Source organism: Scyliorhinus torazame, chromosome 3, assembly GCF_047496885.1.
Source record: "Scyliorhinus torazame isolate Kashiwa2021f chromosome 3, sScyTor2.1, whole genome shotgun sequence".
Classification (NCBI taxonomy): domain Eukaryota; kingdom Metazoa; phylum Chordata; class Chondrichthyes; order Carcharhiniformes; family Scyliorhinidae; genus Scyliorhinus; species Scyliorhinus torazame.
In genome coordinates this window covers 140,439,990-140,456,557 of record NC_092709.1, presented here as the reverse complement: position 1 = coordinate 140,456,557, position 16,568 = coordinate 140,439,990, and the positions used below count along the sequence as shown (strand labels likewise).

Sequence of the window (16,568 nt, the reverse complement as noted above, 5' to 3'; positions counted from 1 at the left end):
CCCAATCTTCTGACTTCCCAATACTCTTTGCCACATTATAGGCTTTCTCTTTTGCTTTGATGCATTCCCTAACTTCCTTTGTCAGCCATGGCTGCCTAATCCCCCCTCTGATAACCTTTCTTTTCTTTGGGATGAATCTCTGTACTGTGTCCTCAATTACTCCCAGAAACTCCTGCCATTGCTGTTCTACTGTCTTTCCCACTAGGCTCTGCTCCCAGTCGATTTTCGTCAGTTCCTCCCTCATGCCCCTGTAGGTACCTTTATTTAACTGTAACACCTTTACATCTGATTCTACCTTCTTTCTTTCAAATTGAAGATTGAATTCTACCAGATTATGATCACTGCCTCCTAAGTGCTCCCTTACTTTAAGATCTTTAATCAAGTCTGGCTCATTACATAACACTAAGTCCAGAATGGCCTGTTCCCTCGTGGGCTCCATCACAAGCTGTTCCAAAAAGCCCTCCTGTAAACATTCAATGAATTCCCTTTCCTTGGGTCCACTGGCAGCATTATTTACCCAGTCCACCTGCATATTGAAGTCCCCCATGATCACTGTGGCCTTGCCTTTCTGACATGCACTTTCTATTTCATGGTGCATTTTGTGCCCCCGGTTCTGACCATTGTTAGGAGGCCTGTACAAAACTCCCATTGTGGTTTTTTTTGCCTTTGTGGTTCCTCAACTCTACCCACACAGACTCCACATCATCTGACCCTATGTCGTTTAGTGCTATTGATTTAATTTCATTCCTAATTAACAAGGCAACCCCGCCCCCTCTGCCCACCTCTCTGTCTTTTCGATAGGTTGTGAATCCCTGGATGTTTAAATGCCAGTCCTGAACCCCCTGCAACCATGTTTCTGTGATGCCTACCGCATCATACCTGCCAGTCACAATCTGGGCTCATCTACCTTGTTCCGTACACTGTGCGCATTTAAATATAGCACCTTTAATTCTCTATTGACCGTCCCTTTTTGTTTTCTTAGTGTGGTGGACCTTGGTTTACTGAGCCTTTCCATACACTGTGTCATATTTTGTGGGATGGGGACTATCGTAACCTCTCCTGAGTTTTGTCTTTTCGTGCTTTTTTGTATTCCTAAGCAGCTACGCTTCCCACTGATTACTTCACCTCTTGGTTCCCTGACTTTCGCTTCCACCCCAATTTTAGTTTAAAGTCCTATTGACCACCCTATTTACTCTTTTCGCCAGAACACTGGTCCCAGCTCGGTTCAGGTGGAGACCATCCCAACGGTATAGGTCCCCCCTGTCCCAAAACTGATGCCAGTGTCCCATGAAAAGGAACCCCTCTTTCCCACACCACTCTTTCAGCCACGTGTTAACTTCCCTTATTCTTGCCTCCCTATGCCAATTTGCACGTGGCTCGGGCAGTAATCCGGAGATTATGACCCTTGAGGACCTGTTTTTTAATTTGAATCCTAGCTCTTTATAATCTCTAAACAGGTCCTCTTTCCTAGACTTGCCTATGTTGTTGGTACCGACATGGACCACAACAACTGGATCCTCCCCCTCCCTCTCCAGTATCCTTTCAAGCCTGTCAGAGATGTCCCGCACCCTAGCACCGGGCAGGCAACATACCATGCGGGACTCTTTATCCTGCTCACAAAGGATACTATCTATCCCCCTGATAATAGAATCCTCTACAACTACAACTTGCCTATTTACTCCCTCCCCTTGAATGGCCTGCTGAACCATGGTGCCTTGGTCAGCTGACTCATCCTTCCTGCAACCCTGTTCGCCATCCACACAGGGAGCAAGTGCCTCATACCTGTTGGACAGAGTCAAGGGCTGAGGCTCCTGAGTTCCTGACTGCTGGTTCCCTTTACCTGCCTGACTTGCAGTCACACCCTGCTGTCCCTGGCCACTAGCAGGATTTAAACTACTTACTCTGACAGGTGTGACTGCCTCCTGAAACACAGTGTCCAGGTAAGTCTCCCCCTCCCGGATGTGCCTCAGTGTTTGAAGCGCAGACTCCAGCTCATCAACTCTGAGCCGGAGCTCTTCGAGCAGCCAACACTTACTGCAGATGTGGTCGCTGCAGCTCGCAATGGGATCTGCCAGCTCCCACATCAAGCAGCTCAAGCACATCACCTGACCAGCCATCACTAATTAATTAATTAGTTTAATTTAAGTTTACGAGTTTAGCTGTGTTTTTTAAAAATTTGAGGCAGATTTGCTATCAACCACTCAGATGTCACTTTTGGAAAACAAAACTGGAAAACAGGAAGTTACCGTTAGGTTTTTATACTCACAGAGACTGCTCCTCCTCCTCCGAACGGCTCCCGAAATCAGGCCCGAAGAAAGAGAGAGAACAAAACAGTAGGGAAAAAGCACCTTCCCTCACTCTTCACCGAATTACCTCAGCGCACCAAATTACCAAATTCTCACTCTGTCTGTGTCTCACTCACTCAGGGGCCCTGGAACTCCCCCTCCCTCACTGCCCCAAGACCCTGAAGAGATGCCTGAGGTTCTTCTCATACTATGCCCAGTGGGTCCCCAATTATGCAGACAAGGCCTGCCCACTTATTAAATCCACCATTTTGCCCCTGACGGCTGAGGCCCGCATGGCCTTCAACCACATCAAGGCAGATATTGCCAAAGCGGCGATGCACGCTGTGGACGGGTCCATTTGATTCCAGGTGGAGAGCGATGCGTCGGACTTTGCTCTGGCCGCTACCCTCAACCAGGCGGGCAGGCCCGTGGCTTCCTTCTCCCGCACTCTCCATGCCTCCGAAATTCGACACTCCTCCGTCGAAAAGGAAGCCCAAGCCATCGTAGAAGCTGTGCGACATTGGAGGCATTACCTGGCCTGCAGGCAATTCACTCTTCTCACTGACCAACAGTCGGTTGCCTTCATGTTTAACAACACACAGCGGGGCAGGATCAAGAATGACAAGATTCTGAGGTGGAGGATCGAGCTCTCCACCTACAACTACGATATCTTGTATCGACCTGGGAAGCTCAATGAGCCCCCAGATGCCCGATCCCGCAGTACATGTGCCAGCGCACAAGTAGACCGACTCTGGGCCCTCCACAATGACCTCTGTCACCCGGGGGTCACCAGTTTTTTTCACTTTATCAAGGTTCGCAACTGCCTTACTCCATCGAGGAGGTCAGGACCGTGACCAGGGACTGCCAGGTCTGCGCGGAGTGCAAAATGCACTTCTATCGGCCAGACAGAGCGCACCTGGTAAAGGCCTCTCGCCCCTTTGAGCGCCTCAGCATCGATTTCAAAGGGCCCTTCCCCTCCACTGACCGTAACGTGTACTTCCTCAACATGGTTGACGAGTACTCAAGATTCCCCTTCGCCACCGTCATCAAGGCCCTGCACAGTCTTTTCACCTTGTTTGGGTTCCCCACCTACATCCATAGCGATCGGGGTTCCTCCTTCATGAGCGACGAGTTGCGTCAGTTCCTGCTCATCAAGGGCATCGCCTCCAGCAGGACGACCAGCTACAACCCCCGGGGAAACGGACAGGTGGAGAAGGAGAACGCGACGGTCTGGAAGGCCGTCCTCCTGGCCCTACGGTCTAGAGGCCTCCCAGTCTCCCGCTGGCAGGAGGTCCTCTCCGATGCGCTCCACTCCATCCGGTCGCTCCTGTGCACTGCCACCAACGAGATTCCTCACAAGCGTATGTTTGCCTTCTCCAGGAAGTTCAGCTCTGGGGTCTCGTTCCCGTCCTGGCTGGCAGTGCCAGGGCCCGTCCTCCTCTGGAAGCATGCGAGGAACCATAAATCAGACCCACTCGTCGGGAAGGTCCTGCTCCTCCATGCCAATCCACAATATGCCTACGTGGCACATCAGGACTGGCAACAGGACACAGTCTCCCTTCGGGATTTGGCACCTGCAGATTCCTCAGCGACCATCACCACCACCCCCGACCCAATACTGTCTTCCCCCACCTCTACCAACCTACCTCAAGAACTGGCACCCGCAGGCCCACCGGCGACCATTACCACCATCCCCGCCCATACACAGCCCCTCCCTCCACCGACTCAAAAACTGGGTGAAGAAGAGGACGACATGCTCCCGGACGCGCAGGTCTCGACACCGGTGCCCACACCACAGTCGCGACTGAGGCGATCAAGGCCCCCGACAGACTTGACCTTTATGCCCACTTCGCCCCCGCTGGACTTTTTTAACAGAGGGTGAATGTGGTAAACCACTGTATTGCATTGTGTTGTGTTGTTACGTGCCTGGGCTTGTCCCGGCTGGCTCCGCCTGTGGCTCCTCCCCTCAGGCTTATGTATAAAGGCGGCTAGCCTCCGCCTGTGACGCATTTCGGGGCCAAAGGCCAGGAGGCTTGCTGTTTAGTGTATTAAAGCCTCAGTTATGTTCATCACTCGTCGTGTGTTTATTGATGGCATATCAAAATACAAACTCCTTTGCTCCAACTTCACAAATATACACAGATTTTAAGGTTAACGTGGGTTCAAAGTATATCTTAGGCTATAACGTTCTCAATAGCACAAAGTTCCGTTAAACACATAGGCTGGATTTGGTCAGATACACTGCGCCCAGAGTGATTTTTTGTGGACTCCTCCTCAAAATTCCCCCATGTGATTCTTATACTATGAGCCATCTTGTCACACTGAACTCCATCTTCAACGCGAGCGATTTAAAGTTCCGCTTTCAAAAATACTTTCAAATCTTCTGCTTCCATCAAAGATTCGCTTCCAGGTTTTGTACCTCTACTTTCAGGATTCTTTTGGCTTGTCTGTTAAACAAACTCTTCACGATTGCTTTAAGTAGCGATTTCAAGACGATTTAGATGGCACCAAAATTTAGATTTACCTCTGAAGTCTGCTTTTCCACTTTAAATCTGGTTTCTGCCTCTGTCTCCTTTCTTTGCTTTTCCCTTGAATTTCCCTGAATTGTACCTTGTTCAACTTTTTGGTCTCTGTTCCCTTAACTTCAGTCTTCGTAAGACATTTTTTCTGTCCCAATTCCCTGGTTGCCTGGACTTTATCTGTTTTTTTGTGATGTCTGCCTTTTTGCAGCCCACATGTCCTGTCGAGCTTTTCTTCCAGCAGAACTCAGAGATGTTCCTCTCCGGCTTCCTATCTTCAACTGCAATATATCCATCTAAGAACTAAACTCAAACAGCCTTCTTAGTCAAAAGATGCTCCCAGTTGCTGAGCAATGACTTTATATTTCAGCCAAAGCTTGTTTGCTTTTCTTTTCTTCACTTTTCTTTTTAAGCACCTTTAGCTAAAGCCAAAACCCCGATGCAAACACCTTTGTCTAGCATGAATCCTTACACAGAAACACAAATTAAACCCACATAAACTATACCTCACCTCGAATATTTAAAAATACAAATATAAATCCCTTAAGACTACCTCTGTTTTCCTGCCTGTCTTTGTGCTTGTTCTCAGTGGGGATAACACTGGTCAGACTGTACTTATTGCTCAGGCTTAGTTGCCCAAAGAAGCTCCAATGCTCACAGTAATGGTGATCCTACAATAATATTAGGTAGGGAATTCCAGGGTTTTGACCCAACAACAATGATCGAACAGTGTTCTATGTCCAAATCAGGATGGTGTGTGAATTGGAGGAGATGACGTTATAGCTCTTGGTCCTCTTGATGATAGAGGTCACAGAAGAAGGAAGTGTTGCCCTTTGTTATTCCTTAAAAATGGCAGGACAATTTGAGGAGATTTGAGCAGATGGAATCCTAGGCTTTAAAACAGAGCCATATTGTACAAAAACAAGATTTCATTGGTTAGACACCAACTTGGGTAACATATACCAATACTGGACACCATCCTTTAGGAAGGCTATTCGGAATTCTGAAAAAGAATCATAAGGGCTCAAAACGTTAACTCTGTTGCTCTCTCCTTGGATGCTGCCAGACTTGCTTAGTTTTTCTAGCACTTTCTGCTTTTGTTTCAGATCTCCAGCAGCTGCAGTATTTTGCTTTTATTTCCACCTCAATGGTAGAAATGCCAGATGCTGCTCCTGCCATCCTCTCCTGCACTTGTCATTGAACCAGGGTTGCTTGTGTCTTGATGATAATGGTAGAGTGAGGAACATGCTGCACCGTGAGTTTACACATTCTGGTAGAGTATGGTTCTGCTGTCGCTAAATGGCTCATGGTGCCTCATGGATGCCCAGTTTTGAATGGCTAGATCTGCTCTGTGCCTATCGTAATTAGCACAGTGGTAGTACCACACAACACAATGAAGAGTGTTGTCAGTGTGCAAATGGTACTTTATCTCCCCAAGGATCATCTAGTGGTCACTCCTAACAATACCTATGATAGATGATTGGCGAGGATGATGTCTAGTAGATTTTTCTACTTCGTTGGTTTCCTCACCAACTGCCGCAAGTCCAGTTTGGCAGATATGTCCTTCAGGACTCAACCAGCTTGGTCAGTGGTGGTATTACCGAGCCACTCTTGGTGATAGACATTGAAGACCCCATCCAAGACCCCATCCAGAGTACATTCTGTGCACTTGCTAACCACAGTGCTTATTCCAAGTGTCCAGCTGGTGGGCCTGTTCTGCCAGTGGGACAAGACATATCCAGATGTCATGTGAGAGTACCTTTAAGAATGGGTGTTTATAAATGGAGGTCTATAAATATCTGTAGTGAGAGTGCCTTTAATAAATGGGTGTTTACCACTGCAGTGATGTCAGAGAGTGGGTGGAGCTGGGCTGTCCTGTCAGCTTTTTACTTTTGTTTTTGAGCAGGCTGCAGAGTGTGTTTTAGTTTCGTTTTCAGATCTGGATAGCTGCAGTCACAGCCAGAAGGTGTATGAATCTCTCTCTGTAATCTAAAGACTGTAAATCGATCCTGGTGATTTAAAACTAAGAACAGTAGTGACTTTAACCTAATGTGCTTCTGTTGAAAGGTGTTTCTTCTGTCTTCTGATGTTGTTTGGGAAGTTATGAAGCATTACTTAGTGTTGTATTCTTTGGGGGTTGTATTTGAATTAATGGTTGCTAAGATGTTCACTGTATGTTTTTAAAAGGTTAACTTGAGTTCATAGAATAAACATTGTTTTGCTTAAAAAAATACTTTTCCATTTCTGCTGTACCACACCTGTAGAGTGGGCCGTGTGCTCCCCATACCACAATCTATTAAAAGTTGTGGGTCAGGTGAACTCCATGATACACTTTGGGGTTCTCGAAACCATGGCCCATAACACAGATATGATGATGGAAATGACTAGGGTGTGGTCCAACAGACTCCATTCTTTGGGATGACCACGATAAGCTGTTTCTTGATTACCTTTCTGACTGAAAATATTATGAATTCCAATGAATATTTTACAAGGAAATAGTTTATTGGTATATAGTTTATTTAAGATTTTGGCTAACAAATATATTTAGGTGCATAGATCAAATAACTTAACCAGTTATTTAATAAACATGCTGTATAAATAAGAATGGTTCTTTCATTTTGAAGTTAGCTTAATTACATATTCAATCACTATTCTAATTTTATTTTTGTTTTGCTTTCTCTGACAGATGTCGAACTATAGCTTTAGAAACAGGAGTACAAAATGGGCACCTATGTTCAACAATCCTGATGCTATCCTTCAAGGACCAGCTTTCCTCCATGTTTGCATACCCTTTCATTTACATTTGCTTTCAAATCTTCCATGGATTAATGTTTGTAACAGGTAGGTGCACTTGCGAAATAATAGATGTGACTGTAAAGGTTTGGGCATGATACCCACCTTAGCAAGCATTTCCTGTTCGGCGGTATTACTACTCCTGACAGGACAGTTGTGTAGGGTGCAGGGAGGGGAGGAGGCCCAGGCGAAAGGCCATAGGGGGAGGAATTTGGCTGTGAAAAATTGAAATGTTCAGATTGTTATGACTCCCTTAAGGGCCAAGGAATATGCTCTAAATGACCCCCCCCCCCTCCCCCCCACCCTTCACCTCAGAATATGAACTCCCTCAGTAATTGGGGGCAGGGTTCCCCCTTAATAAGGGGGAACCTCTCAGTATAAAAACTCCGACCTGGGTGCAGATTGGGGAGGGTGGCCCTTCGAGGAAAGGAATTGCAGCTTTTATAATTATTGTGTATACCATAATAAACCTTTGTTCATTCTTATCCTACTGTGCATTCCTGCGTTTCTTCCGTTGGATTCTCTACTGGCGAAGTGGAGCTGCCGCAGCAATCGTGCATTATACTGCCAACCCACTTCGTCCAGGCACAGAGAGTTCTCCACTCTGAATGTGAGATGCCGCACAACGGAAACTTGATGCTGGTATAGATGACTGGATCCAGTACGTTGAACGGGTACGGTGTTTTTTTCAGTCCAACGCAATTGTTGGGGATGTCCACAGTCAGGGGGCCCGCCTATGCGCTCAACAAAAGCCTCACCCACCCGGACAGGCTGGACTCCAAGTTCTTTGCCACATTGGTGGCCCTGGTTGACGCACAACTTAACCCACAGCCCCTGATAATGGTCCGTCGGTTCTGTTTCCATATGGCCTCGCAGGCCCAAGGGGAATCCAATGGCGATTTTTTGGTGGGCTTGAGGATGCTCACCGCCCGTGGGTTCGGGGCCGCACTGTCCGTATCACGAAGGGGCTGTTTCGTCTATGGACTCCGAGACGCCAACACCCAGAGGAAACTCCTTATGGAGGTCCACTTAAACCTCCAACGGGCATTGGACATCACCATTTTCTGGGAGAGCGCGGAGCGTGGGGTCCAAGAGCTGCAGAGCTTGGCAGTTCTGAACCTCGGTCGCCGAAGCGACCTCCAACCAGCTGCAACTAGGCCCCAAAGACTTGAGTTTCCGCAAAGTTGGACCAACCGCTGGACCCAAAGCCGACACTATGGCGTACCCGGGCGCAACCAGGGAGACTCCCCTGAACCGGAGCAGCAAAGTGATGATCGTAGGCAGAGTGCCATAACCAGGGCCGGGAGGCCAGGTGGGCCGTGAAGGCGTTGTTCCATGCCCATCCCTCAGGCGTTACCGCCCCCCTAGAGGCCAAGCATATTATGTCGAGGACCAGGAGGACGTATACCAGCAACTGCATTGCATTACAGCCTCCAGGGTCGTGCCCATCCAGATTGCATTGCTCGACACCGGAGGAGCAGACTCAGTGATCAGCCACCGGACATTCGCCATGATCCATGCCGTTCTCCAGACCTTGTGCCTTTGGGACAGGATGCCTGGTTGGCTACAAACACTGGTGAGCCTTTGGCTATTGAGGGCACCACCTACGTGACCATGACATTTGGGGACAAGTCAGCATGTTTGCCCTTGGTGGTAGCCTATGGTGGAGGACCCAGGTAAGTGGCCACGATTGGCTACGCCTTTTAAAATTGGACTGGAAAAGCATCTGCCGCATGTACCCCCACAGCTCAGAAGTAGTGCTGGCAAAATTTCCTGGAGTCTTCACAGAAGTCCATAGCACGATAAAAGGCACAGTGGCCAAATTCAGTGTGGACGAAAATGCACAAACTCATTATTTCCGCACTCGCCCACTACCATATGCGCTCAGCCCCAAGGTTGATGCAGAGCTGGATCGCTTAGAGCACTTGGGCATCATCCGCCTTGCCCACTTGGCCGATTGGGCTAGGACAGAGGTCCCGATGTTTAAACCTGACGGGTCCGTGCATCTGTGTGTGAACTACAAGGTGACATTGAACTGGGTTTCTAGCCTCGACTGTTACTCGGTCCCTCGCATCGAGGACCTGAACACCAAACTCAGCGGGGGAACAACGTTCATAAACCGTGACATGAGCTATGCGTACCTACATCTGGTCCTAGGTCCAGACTCCCGGAGGCTCATCGCCATCAACATCCACAGAGAGTTGTACAAATACACCCAGCTGCCATCCGGGGTTTCATCGGCCTGTACGATTTTCCAGCGAGTGATGGAAAACATCCTGCGGGGCCGACCCAGGATGGCCGTACACCTGGTTGATGTACTCAACACCACGGCATCAGCGAAAGAGCATTTGGAGAACCTGGCAGAAGTCCTCCAGCGTTTTGAATGAGCCAGCTCCTGCCTCCACAGAGAGAAGTGTGTTTTTAACACCCCAAGCTCACCTATTTAGGGTACCAGGTAGACAGGCAAGGCCTTCACCCAGTGGAGGACAAGGTGCCGGCCATCCGGCAGGCTCCTATGCTTCGAGGCCTGACTGAGCTGCACTCTTTCTTCGGGCTCATAAATTACTCCGGGAAATTCATCCCAACGTAGCCATGCTGTTTAGCCCGCTCCACCAATTGTTGAAGAAAGGGAACCAATGGGAATGGGCTCCCGCACCAGGAAGTATTCCAAGAGGTCAAGCTGCGGTTGCCATTCGAGAAGCTGCTGACAGACTTTGAGCCTGAAAACCCACTTCTCCTAACATGTGACACTTCCCCTTACGGTGTGAGGGTAGTTCCCGCACACCGGATGCCCAACATCGGAGCAGCCGATCGCTTTCGCGTCTCGCACATTCGCCAACGCCGAATGGAACTGTGCCCAAATTGAAAAGGAGGGCCTGGCTGTCTTGTTTTGAGTGAGGAAGTTCCATCAGTAGGTCCATGGCTACGCATTCACGATCTCTACAGACTACAAGCCTCTGCTTGAGCTGTTCAAAGAAGACGAGTGATTTCCCCCGATTGTGTCCGCCAGGGTCCAGAGGTGGGCGTTACTTCTAATGGTGTATGAGTATACACTGGAACACCACCTGGGCACACGGATCCCACATGCCATTGAATTGAGCCACCCGCCCCTCTTCACGAGGCCGCTGGTATCTGACTCGGCCCCAGAAGTAATAGCGGCCCCCCACCTCATGGACTCTTTGCCGGTCACTACGGCTCGCATCAAAGAGTGGACCTAGACAGACCTGCAGTTATCCCGGGTCCGGTGCATGGTCAAGTAGGCACCCGAAGACAGAGCCCTGCCTGACGATCTGCGGACCTGTACGATGCAGCTCCTGGAGCTGGGCGTGGAGGACGGCGTTTTGTTGTGAGGGACACGGTGTTTTGTTGTGGGGGACACGGTGTTTTGTTGTGGGGGACGCGTTGTTTTGTTTGGGGGACACGGGAGCGGTTGTGCGCCTTTACTACAAGACCGTGGCCTGCAAAACCTTGACCCCACGTCTGCATAGACTTCACCGGCCCATTCCAGGGAGCAACATTCCTCGTCATAGTGGACGCCCACTTAAAGTGGCTCGAGGTCCACAAAGTGCAGACTGTGACCACGAAGGTGACCATAGACAGGCTGCGGCACACATTCAGTACCCATGGAATATCCGAAGTGTTGGTGTCCAATAACGGAGCGGCATTCGCCAGCAGACAGTTCAAGACGTTCGTGGCCTCGAACGGAGTTCAACACGTGTGGACTGCCCCGTATCACCAAGCCTTAAACGGGTTGGCTGAACGGGCAGTCCAAACCTTCAAAATGCCATGAAGAAACTGACCACCGGATCTTGGAGACACAGCTGGCCCAGACGACCCCTCATGCCACCATGGGAGTGGGAGCAGCAGAGTTGCTGATGGGACATCAGCTCAGGTCCCGCCTCAGTCTCGTCATCCCAGACATAGGTGGATGAATCTGCCAGCGACAGGACCACTCTGGACGGCGTATACAGCTGTGCGACTTCAAGCCGAGGGATGCTGTGCAGGTTCGAAATTTCAGCGCCGGCACCACATGGATCCTGGGCTTGGTGCTCCGGGCAGCTGGTCCAGTTTCCTATTCGGTCCGGGCACAGGGACATGATGCTAGTCCCCACCTGGACTACATCCGCTGCCACATGCAGGAACCTCCGTAGCAGGCTCAGGGTGCGGCAGTCCAGGTCCGCCTGCAGCCTCCATCAGAGCCTAGATTGGCCCCTAGCACATCACCCAGATCACCGCACTGATCAGCGCCGTCTCCACCCGTCGAGGCCCAGGAGGCTGTGATGCCCGACGCCTCCTTGGAAAACAACGACACCAATTCCGACATGGACACTGGCCCACCAGATGTAGTTGTCAGTCAGCCTTACCGACCACACTACTCCCGCCTCAACGCACTGCTCACAAATGGTGGCCACTGGTGCTCCCCAAGTGAACAAGAGGGCCTCTGCCTTGGCCAGTGGACATGGGTGTATCTCTAAGCTTGGCGGCGGGGGAGGTCCCCCTCGGAGGCCAAGGACTGTGCTTTATATGCTTCCCCCTCCTTCACCTCAGAGTATGAACTCCCTCCGTAATTGGTGGCGAGGTTTCCCCTTAACGAGGGGGAACCTTCAATATAAAAACCCTGACCTGCAGGAGGGGGCCCTTCGAGGATAGGAGTTGTAATCATTGTGTATATCGTAAAAACCGTTTGTTCATTCCTATCCTACTGTGCGTCTCTTCCGTTGGATTCTACAAAGAAAATCTCAAAACTCAAAATTGCAATACTAAATCGTACATGAGAAAATACATTTTTACTGGGGGACTAAAGCAAAGTTGCACAGTAATCTGACTATCAGTCAACAAATGGAATTTTAGTTGATGTGATTTTGAAACAAAAACGCTTTCAGCAAGTAAGAAAACCAATCTTGCTAGTCACCACATGATGCAAGATGACGCATTTTGCAAATAACACATATACACAAACTTAAACAAATACACATATACATAAATATACATACCTATATACATATAATTCAAGTTTCGCTGTACAGATCACTATGAATGCAAGCTAAAAGGAGGAGGTTTTAATGATTTTAACTCAAAGTGACGAACCAAATCCAGATGACTGAATTTGACATACCTCAAATTAAATTGGAAAACGAGGATGTTCTTAAAAATTGGGATAAATTGTTGAGTTACCTTCCAGAGGAAAAACAAACTGACCTGAAAGAGTTATTGATATCACATGGGCAAGTTTGTAGAGATACATTGGGAAGTACTAAAATGGCTATACATGATGTAGATGTGGGAAATGCTGTTCCAATCAAACAACATCCATACAGCCTTAACCCTTGAAAATTGGCACAGATTAACAAAGAGATTGAGGGTATGCTTAAAAATGGCATAATTGAAGTGGGTTGCAGCCAATGGAGCTCACCCTTGGCGATGGTACCAAAACCAGACGGTACCCAACGGTTGTGTGTGGGCTATAGAAAGGTTAATGCAGTTACAAAAATGGACTCTTATCCTATTACACGTTTGGAGGATTGCATTGAGAAGTTGGGACAATCAGCTTTTATTTCCAAACTGGATTTACTTAAAGGTTACTGGCAGGTGCCTTTATCCGAAAGGGCAAAGGAGATTTCAGCTTTTGTGACTCCAGATGGTATATACCAATTCAAAGTTATGCCATTTGGGATGAAAAACGCCCCAGGCACATTTCAACGGTTAACTAACAAATCGTTTCAAGATTACCCAATTGTGAGGTATACATCGACATCTGGTAATTTTCAGTCAGACATGGAAAGAACATTTAAAGCATCTGATGGAGTTATTCAATCGACTTCAGGAGGCGGGTTTGGTGGTAAAACTAGCCAAAGGTTAATTTGGAAAAGCCCAATTCCACTTTCCTTGGCCATACAATCAGACAGGGTCGAATGGTCCCACGGGATGTGAAAACAAAAGTTATTGGGGTGTTTCCAAAACCCTCGACATGAAGGGAAATAATGCGATTTCTTGGCATGAGTGGATTTTACCGGAAATTTGTGCCGAACTTTAGCAGTGTGGTCGCTCCACTGACGGACTTGCTAACAAAGCGTAGCAAAGTTCAGTGTACAGCGGAGTGTCAACAGGCATTTGACTGCCTGAAGGCTGTGGTAACCAATGCTCCTGTGTTGGAGAATTACAAGGGGCTCTGTGATCAGATTGAACTGAAGTATCTGACCTAAAAGAGAAATGCTGAGGCGTAGAGAAATGGATGGATCGTGCAGAGACCTTCTTGTCCAAAGAGACTGTCAATCAAGAGGGATTCCAGTTGGAGGAAGAAGATCTAAAACGGACTATGTTATTATAAATGTTTGCGTGTTTTGTTTTGTTAAACAAAAAAAGCATATTTACAGTCACTGTTGTTTAAAAGGAAAGTGAAAAGGTGAAAAATGAAACCATCTTGAAGTTGATGGTTTATTTGTCATGTGAGAGTCCCTTTCAGAAAACTGTGTTTTATCAAATGGCTGCAGTGATGTCATTGTGTGGGTGGAGCTGGGTTCTGGCTCTGCTTTTACTTTTGTTTTGAGCTGGAAGCTCTTTTTGGCTCAGCGTTTTAGTTTCGCTTTCAGTTGGAGAGCTGCATTCAAACCAAGCAGATGTATACTGGTCACTCCCTGTATGTTAAACAAGGTGTTCAGATCACTTGATAATTTAAAATTGATAACTGTTCTCTGTAGAGAATTCAAACCTACTGTCTTTGTTAAAAAGTGTTTTGGCTTATGGATGTTGTTAGGAAAGTTACTAAGGGTTACCTATAGAGTACTGCATCTTTATTTGGGGGGGGGGGGTTATCACTGTTGGTAGTTGGTAAGATGTTTACTGTGGGTTTATAAAATGTTAACTGGATCCATAGAATAAACATTGTTTTGTTTTAAAAATACTTAAGATCTCTGTTGCATCACACCTGTAAAGTGGTCCATTGTGCTCCCCATAACCAACATCTATTGTAAGTTGTGGGTCAGGTGAACTCCATGATATACTTTGGTGTTCTCTAAACCCTGGCCCATAACAAGACAGACACACAGGGTGAGATTTACTGATCACCCCGCCGAGAAACACGAGGAGGGGTAGGCGACCCGCAAGTAGGATCTACCGTCCCGTCATTGTCAACGGGATTTCTCTTGACAGCACCCCTCGTCACCGGCAAACCACACCCCCCCCCCTCCCCACTCCACTCAGTCAGTCTGCTAAGGTGTGCAAGTAACTCAACAGAGCATTTAAGCATGGGCTGCACAATACTATCATTTAAATTCTCAGGCAGCATAAAGTTTGCATGCTGCCTGCTGCCTATATTGCAATGAATGGGCATGGGGTAATTCCCTGGTTAACTGGCCTTAGCCAATTTTTCTCCCAAAGTCTTTTCAAGGCAATTATATTGTAGTTAAACTAATCATCAGTTGAGTGGAACAGCTGGTTCTGCTCAAGTCAACTTTCCCTTTGCTCTCAGAAGGCACGTAACTTTCAGAACGGGAATGTACAAATGCTAACAGATGTGCGGGCCCGTTGACAGCTGAAAATCATTTGGGGGTATGTTGTTGTATTTGCTTCTAATAATAGATTGTTTTGTTACAATCAGCTTACCAGATATACAAAAGATTTAAGAAGCCCTCTGCTGGACATATGGATTCACCTCAGTTGACAACATAGAAGAAGAATATCAAAGTCCAAAGCAGGGAAGACATGGCCTTGAGTCAATACACCAGGCAGATTCAAACGCTTCAGAGATCAGCAGATAATATAGACTGAGTAGATATCTTCCTGTAATACCTGCTGAGTATTTTCCAAGTGCCTTATGATTTCTGATATACTCTGTAGCCTCCTTTATCTTTTGCAACTTTGCTGGTATGATGCACAAGGGCTCTTGCCCTTCAAATTGCATTGCATTTCTAATCAAAAATGAACATTCAAACATTTTCCACCTCAAGTGGCAGTGTTATCGATGAGGTCAACTAGAAGTTCAGCAACTTAATATGCCAAATAAGTGATTGAATTAAACAATGACATAAAGTAAATCAGTGATTTTCCTAAATTTCTGAGAAAGATATTTGACATTTGCACATTAAGAGTTTGTACAAAAACATCTCTCCCCCCTGTAATTTGGGGGCTTATGACACATTGGCCTAATTTTGTAAGTATGTACTGGTGGCATAGAAAGTATGTACCAAGAAAAATTAGGCTAATAATAACATTTCTAAAATATATTATCCCTAAATCAACATGAGCTTAATGATAGAATAAATAATACCATCTATTATATGTCAGAAATATTGGACAGCATTTAGGGGAGCAGACAGGCAACTCACCCACTGGCTGGAGAGCCTGCAAAAGCCCCATGTCACTTTTTTTAGGCAAGGTCTGCCATATTAAATAACACTCAGGCACTTAACTTTGAAAAGGACCAGCCTTTGAAAAGGACCTTATATGTTTGCATGATCTTGCATAGTGAGCCCTCTGCTTGCCACTGGATGGATATCAGCACTGGGATGAGGCCCTTCAATGAGTATTAATTGCTCACTTGAGAGCCTCAATTAATGGTGGGGTAGGAGGCCCATCCATTTTAAAAAATGTATTTTATTCCAAAAATATTCAAATATACAAAAACATAAATAATCTGGGGAACATTCTCCCCAACTCATAATAATACATTCTGTACAAGTTTTCCCCTTTTTCACCCCCCCCCCCCCCCCCCCCTGCCAATGATGAACAATTCCTCAAACATGGTCACAAACAATCCCCACTGTGCCTCAAAGCCCTCAATTCAAACTTAATCCTCTCCAACCGGAGGAAGTCGTACAGGACCCCAAGTCAGGCCGCCACCAACGACAGCGTTGTCGACCGCCATTCCAGCAAAATCCTTCACCGGGCAACCAGAGAGGCGATTTCCATGACATCGGCCTTCCTCCCCTCCATCAGCTCCAGCATTTCGAATACCCCCAAAATCGCCACCCTA

The 16,568-nt window shown here is 47.4% G+C and overlaps 1 protein-coding gene across 1 annotated transcript in view; it reads left to right on the top strand.

The window, feature by feature from the left end:
* The window catches only part of LOC140408707 (sodium-dependent organic anion transporter-like), a 102,770-nt gene extending 86,916 nt beyond the window's left edge, over positions 1-15,854 (top strand). The window contains exons 5-6 of the mRNA XM_072496293.1: positions 7,491-7,645; positions 15,195-15,854. Coding sequence (XP_072352394.1) covers positions 7,491-7,645; positions 15,195-15,265 — 226 coding nt within the window. The 3' untranslated portion in view covers positions 15,266-15,854. The remainder of the gene's footprint in view (positions 1-7,490; positions 7,646-15,194) is intronic.
* The last annotated feature ends 714 nt before the right edge of the window (positions 15,855-16,568 follow it).